A 13,727-nucleotide genomic window follows, 5' to 3' on the forward strand; every position below is an offset into this window, starting at 1 on the left:
GCACCGCTAGGGCGGTGATTGGCTTTGGCGGACGAGAAGGCGACAGCTGATTGGCTGGTTCAAAGCTGAGGGGACGGTTTGGCGGCCGCGGCGGGCGGCGGTAGTCATAAACCGAAAAAGAAGATGGAAAAGAGGCAGCGGCTGAACGCCGGAGATGGCAAGGACGGGGCCGAGTAAGTTCGACTTGAGGGTGGGGGAGCGCCGCTGAGGTAAACAGGGGCTGCCCCTTTCCCTCAGAAGAAAGCGAGCCGGGGAAACGATACGTTGTAAATCAGTCAGTTTATTTTAATCCGGCTCTTCCTCCGAGGAGCTCAGAACGGCCGTTAACATAGTGAGATCCGCATTTCGTCCTGGCGACAACCCTGTGAGGTATGTTAGGGCCGGGAGAGGAAGCCTTAGCCAGTGAGAGCTTCGTGGCCGAGAGGGTTTGAACCCGAGTCATGGCCTTGGGTGCCGGATGTCATACCCTCCTGGTGTTTCAGACTACAACTCCCATCAGCCCCAGCCAGCTGGGATAAAGGGCATAGGAGCCCCGCCCCGTAGTCCACAATATAATGTCAGTGAGTGGGTTGGAGTGAGGGAGAATGCTGTTGCCCATTGATGAGGATATTTTCCATATTGTTATAGATATGGGGGGGTCCCCCTAAACTTTAGGAATAAATAACTATTAGGATTTTGATTACATGGGATGTGCCAGACAGGGAATTCCTGGGCTGGCTTATGCAAACCAACCTGGTGGTGGAGCTACGGCTGTCAAGGGTACAATAGAGGCGGTTAACAAGACAATGGAACTTCTCTCTTGCCCCCAGGTGTGAACAGAAACTGGGGATTTGGGAGGTTGCCAGGGTAACAGTTCTGGGGGAGGGCTAGGGGAAGAAGAAGGATAAAAGAGCTGAGGTCCATCATTTGGAGGCTATTTATGCTGCTGCCTTTTGGAATGACTATGCTGTAAAATCTGGACTTCCTCCATGCAGACTGAAGGTGTAAATAGGTGAATAAACCACATTTCTTAAAGCATGACATTCTCTGCCATGTCTTCTATTCTCCAAAGGGACACAGACCCCATGTGTGTGCCTAGGACCCCATGGGCTCTTGCCACCAAGATGCTCTGTTATTTTGCATACTTCAAGCATTTTTATATTCAATAACATTTATAGACCACTTGATTGTAAAAACAAAATACCCTCTTAAGTGGCTTACAAAAATATATCTTCCAACAACTCTCAGAAGAAAGTAGGGTCCGGTGTACACTTATGTTGCACTGCTCTCATGAGTAAAATCCAGTATAAAGTGGCACTTATAGTGCCGGACTAAAAGCAGGTATCTGATAGTCCCAGGTTCACACCTTCACTCATCCACAGAGCTCATGGAGAGTAACCATGCACCAGTCACTTCCTTTCTCAACCTGGCCTACCTCACAGAGGTTCTGTGAGAATAAAATGGGGAAAACATGTGTTTGGAGGAATGGCAAGATAAAAATAGAATGTAGATGTAATTGAACTACCGCTTGCATCATCCCTGACTATTGGCGGTGCTGACTGAGGTTGATGGGAGATGGAGTCCAATAGGATCTGGAAGGTACCACACTGATTACCCCTGTTGTAATAGTGTGTCCTATACTGGCTTCTGAAGCAGGTTGGTGTAGCCAAAACACAGGAGAAAATAAGTACCAGTATTTAATATCTACCTGTTGTGGATAGGATGATTGATTCACAGAAGGTTCTACTGTATAGTATGACTAGATCTTAAAATCTCAAGTGATGAAGATCTAAATTTGTTGTCATTATCCTGAATTTTGGGAATACGTATCTATAGCACTAAGAGGTTTCTCGGTCTATACTTTTGCCAACATAATTTTGTAAATATTACTATCCTACCCTCTTAATTATATTTTCAAAACTCCTAAGCCTCTAAAACTTTAGCTCATCTCTTGGTTGGAAGGTGTTTCAACCCTGTAATTATTTTATGGTTGTGGCTGGGGTTTTTGAAGCTTTGTGAGACCATTTTAAGATGAAGTCAGACTTGTAACAGGATTCCAAATGTGGCTGCAACAAATACTTATAGTAGCATTTCAATTCTTGCCATTTATTTTCAATCCCTTTCCTACTAATTCTTAATATTGAATTTACCTTTTTCACAGCTGATGTATGCTGTCTATCTTAAGTGTGTAATGCAGGCATCCCCAACCTGCGGCCCTCTAGATGTTTTGGCTTACAACTCCCATCATCCCTGGCTAACAGGACCAGTGGTCAGGGATGATGGGAATTGTAGTCCAAAACATCTGGAGGGCCGGAGGTTGGGAGTGCCTGGTGTGATGTATCTGAATATTTAATCCCTATTTTATTCTGAAGGGTCTTCATTATGGATGAGAGAGTAGCTGAATACATTAGAAGAACTGTGCTGCGAATCCCACGTTCCGAAATGGGGAAAATGCTGGCCACATGGGGGTTTCTGTCTGAAACTCAGCTTCAGTCTTTAAACATCCATCAGCTAAAGGAAAACCTGTCCCAAGAAGTAGTTCGGCTATGTGAGGTGAGAATAGTATTGGAAGGATCATTGTGAAATTTGTACAAATGTCAGTGTTTTTTCTGCATAAAATATATGATTGTTACAAAAGTCTCTACAGGTGTTTATTATGATAAAGGGAAACATAGTACTGTAGTATTTAAGTACTATGACTGTACTATTGGTGGTCTGTGTTTTAAAATTACGTTTGATAGGAGTTGGTTTCTTAATACTGAAATCTTTCTCAAGTGCCTTTAATAGAGGACCCACCAGAGCTTTGGGATGATGTCTTCACCCAAATAAGAGGATGAGGCAATGATGTGAGCACATGGGAGCATGTGTGATGGAAAAGTAGTGGTCTTTGCAGTGAGAGAATTTTGAATGCACATTTTTCTTACATTTATACCCCATCTTTATTCTGTCACTATAATTCCTTGCATGGGCAAGGTAGAACAGGCTTCCTCAAGCTCGGCCCTCCAGTTGTTTTTGGCCTACAACTCACATGATCCCTAGCTAGTAGGACCAGTGGTCAGGGATGATGTGAATTGTAGTCTCAAAACATCTGAAGGGCCGAGTTTGAGGAAGCCTGGTGTAGAAAATAGCACTGGCTTTGACCTTTGGGGTGCATATCCTATTGTTCCAGTTCTGAAAACCGGAGCATATCTTCTTGCTCCGGTGCTGGAGTACAGCAGGGCAATGTGATGGAGCTCCTTTTAGCACCTAATCCAGAAATCTGAGTGCTGTGTATCTGGAACCCTGGGGACAGGGCCACAAACCCCTCCCACTGACAGTCTGTTACAAATTGTACATGTTGTATGGGAAATGTGACCTTGGAGCAATTGTGGTGAGGCTCAGGGATACTTTGGCTGTAGATACATTTTGATTTGTATAATGATTCTGCAGAATTTCAACAAAATCCATGACTGTTGTAGTCCTTGTTGATCTGTGATGGAGTGCCCCCAGTTTCTTGTCAATGAAGCAACTAATTAACTAATTAATAGCTAATAGATTTTACAGGTTCAGATCTTAATAATGAAACAATATTGTTTTAATACAAATACAGTTTTTATCCAGATTTGGACATAAGAGTAAGCCATGAACCATGGTTTACCATGAATGAATAGCATGCTGGTGCACATGGCTCTTTCACATCCACCCCCTCCTTCATGCTTGGAGAAAACAAATCAGGGCATAGACTTGGTCTTATGTGGGAACGAATGCTCACACATTTACTTACCTGTTTAGCAAAAACAAACCACTAATGCTGGTTTGCAAGTACCGGTAATACAAGGTCACTGTTCTACTTTGTTTTCTCCTAACATGACATGGGGGGGGGGGGGGCTGGTGTGAAGGAGCAGCATGCACCAGTACATTTGGGAAAAGCTATGGCTTACCATTGTATGCAATTTGGGCCTATATAATATCGTCTAACTTTTTTGATTAGTTGTTCTTATTGTCTTGAAGGAAAACCATGCAACTATTCAGCATGCAGCAGATCTAGACATAATTTGTAAGTGAAGTGTTTTCTTATATTTGTTGTTGTGATTAATTTCTGTTTTAGTATAAACCAGTTAGATTTTGGATAAGCACTTTTTATTAGATTAATATTTGTCTTGTCGAAAAAATAAATCATTTAACTTTTAGGTAATACAAGGTAGTTGATCGCTCCCCTTTCCTCTTAATTTGATGGTATTGTTTTCATTACACAGTGATACTAGGCCCAGCTATCCATGTACCATCTTCAGAAGGCAAGAGTTCTCTCCAACCCAGAATTGTGTTTAGCCATTAATCGTGTTCCCCAATAAACATTCCCAAAGCAAAGAAGTTTCTATTAGACTAAGATTTCATTTATTTGCAGTATACATAACTTGAATTACATTTAGAGCCAGATAAGGAAATGGGATGCTCTTTTCAACTTAATCCTCTGTTTATTTACAAGTGTCACTGTTTAATTTGGCTTACTGCCACAAGTGTTTATAGGATAACAGTACTATTAAATGGCATTTGCATAACTCAATAAATACAAGCTTGAATATTTGTCAGAATCTGAAGGTTTGAATTGCTTTGTGATCTGAAATAGTAGTATTTGGTAAACATTACATTGCAGCTATTTATAGTTTACATTGTGAAATGTTAAAATGTAACTACCCCAGATTATGCATTGATTTCTAGTTTGCTTCAGTTTTTGAAAAGTAAATGGAGGTTGAAAGAATCTATATCCAATGTCAAGTTAAGGAACCATAATTTCTTCTCCTCTCTTAATTTGGAATAAATATTTGGGTAAATATTTGGTCTTAACTTTATTGTATTCATATTTCTTGTAAGCTGCTTTTGAGGTAGAAATAACAATAAGAAGAAATAACTCAGTCACTTGCAGGTTGGATTTGGCTCCTGAAGAAATTTTGGGCACAAGTGGCCCTATGCAAATATAATCAGAATGATATTAAAATTTGCTGACAATTATACTTGTTGGGGAAGTAAATTTTGGCTGCATGAAGGGATGAGGGAAGTGGGAGTACCTGTGTACAGTATTGTTAAGTAAGCCAAAATGTATGACTTAGAGTTATCTGCAAATGTGGCCAATGAGAATAGTATGTATCTGCACTATTTGGAAATCTGTTTATCTCTTACCGTTTGAAAACACATGTCCTATTCCTGTGAAGCTCTTACCATATTTTTCACTCCATAAGACACACTTTTTTCCTCCTAAAAAGTAAGGCGAAATATCTATGCGTCTTATGGAGAGAGTGGTGGTCCATGGAGCTGAATTGCCCAGGGCCCAAAAGCAGATCCTGTTTTTTTTTTTACAAAGAGAAAAGGGGGGTGTTGAAAGGACCCCGCTCAGTAGCTGATCAGCAAGAGATCGGGAGAGAGAAGAGTCCCTGGCTCCCTTTCGGCCCCGCCCCCTTGCCCAGGCCTCCATTGTTGAATGTGCCGCAGAGGGAGGTTGTTTTTTCCCCCAGCGACATGTGACTGGCTGATTAGATTATCTGTCTGGAAACTCTAGAAACGGCTCCCTATCCTCAAGAAGCTGCAGAAATGTGAATTGAACCCCATAAAAATGGGGCTTTTCCTCTTTGCTTTTCCCCCTTTGCAAAAGAAGCTTTGCTTTTCCCCCTTTGCAAAAAAGCTGCACAAATCTGAGCTGATCCTAAAAAGGGGGGCTTTTCCCTTTGCAAAAAAGCTGCAAAACTTTGAGCTGATCCTAAAAAAACAGGGCTTTTCCCTTTGCAAAAAAGCTACAAAACTTTGAGCTGATCCTCAGAAAAATAGGGCTTTTCCCTTTGCAAAAAAGCTGCAAAACTTTGAGCTGATCCTCAGAAAAACAGTGCTTTTCCCTTTGCAAAAAAAGCTGCAAAACTTTGAGCTGATCCTAAAAAAAACCAGGGCTTTTCCCTTTGCAAAAAAAAAAAAGCTGCAAAATTTGAGCTGATCCTAAAAAAAACCAGGGCTTTTAGAGGAGGAAAACCTTTCCTCTAAAAACGAGGTGCGCCCTATGGAGCGAAAAATACAGTAATTGTTGGATGGAACCAGTATTATTATATGGAAACTGATCATCCATGAAAAGGGTTGGGTTGGATTGTTCTAATCTCCAGAATGTGTAATAGATATCAGTTCCCAAGCATACAGAACTTAGCCATCCTTTGTGTAACAAAGAGCAAAACTGTTAACTAATCAGCAAAATGAAATATGAAATTCCTTGATTGTGTAGAGAGGAGTTGCTAGCTTATGATAACAATTTTGGATTCTTGTGTTAATAAGCTATGCAGTTTATTGTCAAATATTTTTCCTCAGACAACTACAAATATCGGGACAAAAAGCTTTGGACTGTTTATCAAATGAGAAGAGAAGAAGGTAAGTGTTTATAATTAACAAAAGGATGATATAAATAAGTGAAGTGCCCAGTTATCTGTTATAGTCTAATTTTGCTTATCCTCACTTTAAAGTAGATTATGTCAGCTATCTTATAAAACTTGCTGGAAACCTCTAAAATTTCGCTGTTTTTCTTGCAGACCTTTGTCTGTTTAGCAGAGCTCAAAGGATTGGGTTTTTCTTAATGCTACTTAAAGGCCAATATATACTTCTTCCTTCCATAATAAAACATTTTCCCCAGGAAATTAACAGAGCAATCTAACTGGGATGTGAGTATGTATGGATCCACCACCACATCCTAAGCCTCACCAACTCATGCCAGCCAGGGTGGCAGATTAGTTTTCATTACACCAGCTCTAGACTTGCTTTGAGGAAAGAGCAACTTTATTATGCTCTTTCCAGAACTATTGTCTCTAGCAGCCATTCCATCCTACAGGAGAAGGTACTGCAGGATCTTTCCATAAACTCTGCTGGAAGACCAGAAACTTTTGGCCCCTTCTCTCCTTGAATTCCCATAATTCCAGCTGATTGTTATAAGAACTGGGAAACAGTGACTAAAAATTTTCTTTCTTTCCCAACCCCTTTTAGTTTTGTATTTCATATTTTTGATTCCATTCCTGAGGGCAGGGATGTGAGACCGTCTCAGAAAAGTTTTTTGACTGAAGAGCAGGATTTTTAAATTATTAATAGTAAATAATAAATAAATATTTTGGTATTTTGCATGATTGAACTAAAATAATGTAAGTTATGTTTGGAATGAAACTTATTTTAAAATGTTTTATTTTATTCGCAGGGGATGAATATGACATTTTTGACTTGGCAGATTTTAAAAATAAATTTAAAAGAAGTCTTCAGTCAGCTTTGAAAAATGTGAGAATAAACAATGCTAATATTTTGGGTTCTCATAAAAGTTTTGTTATCCTGTTGTATAAAAATAATGTAAATTTATGGTAATTTGAAACTAAAAGGAGAAATGTCTACCATCTATCCTATTTAGCAGTGATCCTTCGGGTTTTTTTTTAATGCAGTATTTAGTATCATATTGGGAAGGTAATTAGGTGTGCTTCATATCTCATAACTTCTTTGTATACATGGTAGAAACCATTGTGTTAAAGTAGTTCATGATGTGTTTGCTACTTCTTGTAACACACATGTAAGAAACAACTATGTCTATACTTCTTGGCCTTTAAATATAAAGGGTTCTCACTACTTTGAGTGCCCACTTCTGCCAGCTAGACTGCAATATATATTTTTCCTTTATCTTTACTTCAGGTAACTATCAGCTTTAAAGAGTTTGAAGACAATGCAATTTGGATTCGCATTGCATGGGGAACACAGTATACAAAGCCCAACCAATACAAGCCATCCTATGTAGCTTACATTTCACAGGCTCCTTATGTCTTCATATCCAGCTCTAGAAATAAGAACTGCAAACCATTACTTTTGCAGGTAAATACATTATGTCTGGTAAAGATTTGTTTTTTTGTCATCTTCAAGGTAATTTCTAAACTTAGATTTAGTAAGAGTGAATGAACAAGCAACTGGAAATTACTGCTCAGTTGCATGATATCCTACAGAGGTGTATACTGTGAAATTAAATATCAAATTCCAATTCTAAAACAGAAATAATGGAACAACTCTTTCAACTGCAACTAAACTAGCACCTCCATTTTTAATTAAAGGCCCTGCTGATTGCTGCCAGTTACAATGACATCCATGAAATTGACCTCCGAAGCCATTGTTTAGACTCCCTTAAAGATATTTTACTTAAGCGATGTAGCCAGGTGAGTTATTTAAGTATATAATTTCTAAGTCAGATCTTGGGGTTTTTTTTAAATCTTAGGCCTGGTTCTAAAATTCTCAGGAGGTAAGGAATTTTTCTCCTTCAAAGAGATCGCTTATAGTACTACAGAGCTGTATAGTCTTACAATCAGGAAGAGATAATAAGGGCCAGAATTAGTTTCCCTCCTGCTTTTAGAGCCATTATTGATTTTTTTATCATTTCTGTCCGTTATCACTTAATCTCAAAATATGCTATTGAACTGCTTTGCATTACATGCTAAGCCAAACCTTGCTAAGTCACTTTGCTCCTCCCCTGTCCTTTTTGCTATTGTGCTAAGCCCAGGTTCGGCTTGATGTGTTGTCTGAACTGTGGCTTGTGTTTAAGATCTCTGTTCACTAACCATGAGCTGTAACCAAGGTTTGTTCTTGGCTACATTTTGTGGTTATTGAAGAGAGAGTTGAGCCAAGGGTCTTTCACTGAGCACTGGCAAGAAGGAAAAATACTTGGATTAGTCTAATGTTCAAAGCAGAGGTGGTGGTTTGTTTTCCTCTAAACAAACCACAACAAGAAGTCAGCATTTTTAATATAAATCAGATTGCAGTTTTGTGATGCTAAGCCAGGGATTTGGTTTGTTTCTTCATAAACTAGAAGGAGGAGCAAAACAGCCCTGGTGGATTCATTAAGCATAATATATAGTTAACAGTTTCTCATGGCATGCAAACTGGGTCTTAAGTCAATGAACTTGGAATATTGGTTGTATACAAAGTCCTACTTGGAGTAGACCTATTGAAATTGATGAACCTAATTTACAGTAGCCGTGCCCATTCACTTCAGTTGGTCTTCTCTAATTAGGACAAGCATTGAATGCAATGCAGTTTCATACAATCAGTCATTAGAGGCAAAAATACACTAACAATGTTCTATCACTATTCTCTCTCTCCATGGACCCCTTCCTCCAGAAATTTCAAACTCATCACCCACAACCTCTACAAGAACGAAATTGCATTCTGCAAAGAGGTATCCATAATATCTTGGTTTAAAACTCTATATAGCAAAATAGTTTATTTAAATATTAAGAAGTCTGGCCATTGTAAAGAGCCCCATGTTTGCCACATGACTTTTTTTGGGTGCCCTTATCCCCTATGTGCACAGGAAGTAGTTCAGCAAGTTGTGCACTAGTTGGAGAGGTTTATCAATCTTCTAAAATATTTAAATAAATATTCAGAAACTTCAAATAGTGGCTAATGTTTGTCTTGCATGAATTAAACTCACAGCTGGAAGTTCATAGCTTTCTCTGGTGCTAATCTGTTCACTTTTAGTATGTTTATTATGGAGTAAATGAATTGGGGGGGGGCGCTGCAGCACAATTCATGCAGTACTTCAAGCACACAACAGTCTTACTCTGTTGCATCATGACCTTTACATATTTGGAATTCTGTTCAGTTCTGAATGCCACCTTGAAAAGGATAATATTTTACATGAGATTTTATATGGTTCTGTGCTTTCAGTGGATCCAAATATAGTTAAGGAAGATAAACTTAAAATGGAAAGAACTGAAAGAATGAATGAGGAAGCCTTTGGTGATGGTCCTCAGCCAAAACTAGAGTTTGCACAATACAAGGTAAAATTATATTTAATGTATATTATATAAATTTAATGCACAAATATACATTTATTATGTATCTGTATTCCATAGAATTTATTTTTGCACAAAACAGTACTTAGGGCTGAAGTGTCAGTTAACTACTTAGATTAATTGAATAAGACTATTTTATCAACTGAAAAAGGTGCCATAAATCAGATTAAAAAGAAATACGGGAATATATGAAATTACTGTATATGGTAGGCACCATCTCAAGGAATGTACGGTACTCTCCTGTGTAAGATGTACAAACAAGTTCAGTTTGTATGCAAATTTATTCTATTAATACTTCAATACCATTTGTTTACTCAAGTAAGTTCCCACGTTCAGTTAGAGTTATTTGTGGCCTAAAATTCATATAATTGATTAAGTTTTCTATTTCTGTAGCAGCCCTACATTTTTTTTAAGAGAGCCCAACTGTTAGCATGCAGATTTCCTTGCACTAGCTGAAAGGGTATTGATTTGTTCCTCATTGTTGCGTGAGTCCATTCTAATATAGACTGCTTGAAATACATTCTAAAACCCTGGGCTTAAATGGCTTACTTTTCTTAAATGAACTATTTCACACACACACACGGAATTTCCAGCCATGCATGCAGATCATTACCCTGTATACAGAATAGTGATGTTCCTTATATGTTGCAACTGATACATCATGGTCTTGAAATGCTAAAGTACTTTCCTTAATTCACAACAACCCCAGAGGGTAGTGTACTGAGACTGAAGTAATTCTTGCGCTTTTTAATTGAGCCAGTACTGTAGCAATACAGTACTGAGACAGTAAATTAGAATATATAGCTTAGTGCAGTGATAAAAATGGAATCAAAATTGTTGCAAGTGTTTTGGGTTCTTTAAAACTATGAATGTGGCTGTTTTAGGCATTGTTGCCTATTTGCCACAGGGGGGCACTCTTTGATTTTTTAAAATGCACATCTATTGAACCTGTTTTCTTTAATGTCTTTGTGATAGAAGGCCAAAGTAAAGCAGAGTTTTGTGGTACTATACAGGCAGAATTCCACCAGAGTGATATAGTTCTCCATATGTTGAGCTCGAGCTTCACTGATTGGCGCTGTGTGTGTGTGTGTGTGTGTGTGTGTGTGTGTATACACACACATACTCAAGAAAACATAAGTACTTTGAAAAAAACCAGGATTGTAAAATCTGAAAAAGTTGCTGTTCCTGTTTGTAGAATTCTTAAAGAAAATGCATAAAGCTCTTTTAAAATGAGGTGCAGGAAAGGATAACTGTTGAATTCTGAGAGCAGTGAATTAATGGACCACCATGGTATCTTTAACCAGAATCCTGAGTGTAATAATCTGTTGGCTGAAAATGAAGTGTAGTTTTAGCACTTTGAACTGTAAAAATAATTATCTGCTTATTCTAAGCTACAAAGATCTCTTTTTTATAAACCCATTTATTGATTTGACTTACAGCTTGAGACTATGTTCAGAAATGAACAAGAAAATGGTATCTTGAAAAATAAAGACCCATTTAGATGTATGGTCAAGTTTTCTAGTCCTCATCTTTTAGAGTCACTGAAATCCCTAGCACCTGCCGGTAAGTGTTCCAGTGTCTCAGAATGCACACTTATAGTACTATGTTTTGTATGCTTATCTGGTGCATAAGGATTCCATAGAAGCAGTAATTCCTGGGTTTCAGTACCACCACTGCCAAACTTATTTTTAATCTTTCAATGTTTAAAAACTGGTTTAGGTTTTAAATGACAGCTGATAATCAGACAACTGGCAAAATATACTCCCTTTCACTTGTCTGTACAGTGGAACCTCTACTTACGGAAGTAATCAGTTCTGGAGGTCCTTACATAAGTCGATCCAGGTCGCTGATAGAAGCGCTGTTGTGCGCAGGCGCATTCGGCAGCGGTGCGCTTCTGCGCATGTGCAGACGGCGGCAGCCGTTTCTGTGCATGTGCAAATCACAGCAAACCCGGTATTTACTTCCGGGTTTGCCACAGTCGCAACTTGGATCAGGCCCAAGTAGAGGCAGTCGTAACTATAGATTCTACTGTATTTAAGTGCCAAAAATTGATTTGAGGAATATTGGCTGTGCCAGCATTCCAACATAAGCTAAGATGCAGGCAAATGATTCCATAACACCTTCAGGGCCCTTAAGCACTACAGCTGAATGTTAGTACTTCAGTTCCTATTGCTTGACTTGCACAAGGGAGTAAGAAACTGAAATGTATCAAACTATGCTAGCAGGAGTCCTTAGGGGGCTGAACTTGACTAATGGTCCCCTAGTGGGGGTAGCGAGCTGTTGGACCAACCCCCATGACGTCTAGTAAGTAAGGCAAATTATGAGAGTTGTAGTAAGCATGGCTAATTAAGGGTCATCAGTTCTCCAGTCCTGGTCTAGTGTAACATACAGAGGATTATAGACTATTATAGTGATCTAGAATAAAATGCAAGTGCATAAACCAGGTGAAGAGCTGTGTTTAAAAGAAGAGGCTTATGTGACCCTTAAAAGACAGGTTCCACCAAACTGTTCTTTGGACAGCTGTACTTTCAAGGCAATATGGAACCATATGCAAAACTTAGAACTGATTCTAATTTTGTTTTCTTCTCATTCTAGGGCTGGCAGATGTTCCCCCTTCACCATTACTTACTTGCATCACCCAAAAAGCCAGGAACTATTTTAGAATTAATGAAAGAAATAGTGCACCATCACAAACCTTTGCAAGCTAATGCCATTTTTAGACAAAGGAGTGGATAACTTATTTCTCTTCAGCGAAATAAAACAACATGGAATCTATTTCCATTAACTTCTTACAATTCAGTTGATCAGATTACAATATGACATCTTAGCAGGCTGTCGCCTGCTAGCTGGTGTGACCTGTTGACCAGAGTCTGTGTGTACTTCCTGGACAATGAGTAGATGAACTTCTTTAGCAAATAACTGAAGTTAGATGTAATATCGAAGTGCTTGATTATTTAAGCAAATGAAACTTTTCCTTATTTTTAACTTTTCACGGAACTTTTAAAAATTCTTATTGATATGGTATTACAATTATAATAAACATGGTGCTTGTAATATTACTTTTTAAAATAGTTGTGTGGTTAAATAAATGAAAGCTCATAACTGCTTATGTCCAAGTTTTTTCACAATAGTAAATAAAGCTATTACATTTTACTGCCACTTCCCATTTAATACAGTAGTGTGCTTATCGAAGAACTGGAATTAGTGAAGTATTTCCTTGTTCTCTAGTCCAGTGGCTTACACATTCTTGCTGTTTTACCCCCAAATATAGTCATCAGTAGTGATAGTGATATGATGCATACAAAACTCAAGTTGTGTACAGTATAATGAGACACACTCTGAAGCAGCCACCCCCTCTGAATAACAAAATACCCTGATTCAAAGCACTGTAAAGTCTGAGTATGTAACTGGCCCCATTATACTGGTGGTGGTGGTGGTGGTGGTGGTGGTGGTGGTTTAGTCGTGTCTGACTCTTCGTGACCCCATGGACCAGAGCATGCCAGGCACTCCTGTCTTCCACTGCCTCCCAGTGTTTGGTCAGATTCATGTTGGTAGCTTCAAGAACACTGTCCACCATCTCGCCTCTGTCATCCCCTATCTCTTTTATATCAAGTATATGTGCCTCTGTTGAAATAGAATCAGATTTCCAAAGAAGGCTGAGAGACAGCATATTTTAGAGAATCAAAGATTTATTTACTATAGATGTGAAATCCTTATTTTGAATTTTTAAAGGTTAAACACTGACATTAATGAATATTTAATCCAACTGCTAACTGTATTCCTTCTTCTTTGATATAAGTCTGTTTTAGATTTTCTTCCTATTCTTATTTAATGTCCAAACCTGTTTTAAAGTTAATTCACATGTTTAGGGGTACTCTCATTTTGACTTGGAAGAAAATCACCATTTTATAGTTCAAATTGGGAAAAATA

General features: G+C 38.6%; 1 protein-coding gene across 2 annotated transcripts; it reads left to right on the forward strand.

The window, feature by feature from the left end:
• The first annotated feature begins 110 nt into the window (after nt 1-110).
• CENPN (centromere protein N) lies at nt 111-12,770 on the forward strand. 2 transcript variants are annotated; one of them, XM_033157187.1, is made up of 11 exons: nt 111-173; nt 2,352-2,532; nt 3,970-4,015; nt 6,301-6,360; nt 7,172-7,248; nt 7,651-7,827; nt 8,061-8,162; nt 9,121-9,178; nt 9,670-9,782; nt 11,237-11,360; nt 12,393-12,770. In XM_033157187.1, exons 1-11 carry the CDS (start codon nt 124-126, stop codon nt 12,503-12,505), a joined length of 1,101 nt encoding a protein of 366 aa, XP_033013078.1. In that variant the 5' UTR covers nt 111-123; the 3' UTR covers nt 12,506-12,770. The 2 variants fall into 2 exon arrangements, with proteins under 2 accessions (XP_033013078.1, XP_033013079.1); XM_033157188.1 differs by having other exon boundaries at nt 114-259.
• Nucleotides 12,771-13,727: the final 957 nt, after the last annotated feature.

This window comes from Lacerta agilis, chromosome 8 (assembly GCF_009819535.1).
Source record: "Lacerta agilis isolate rLacAgi1 chromosome 8, rLacAgi1.pri, whole genome shotgun sequence".
Lineage (NCBI taxonomy): Eukaryota > Metazoa > Chordata > Lepidosauria > Squamata > Lacertidae > Lacerta > Lacerta agilis.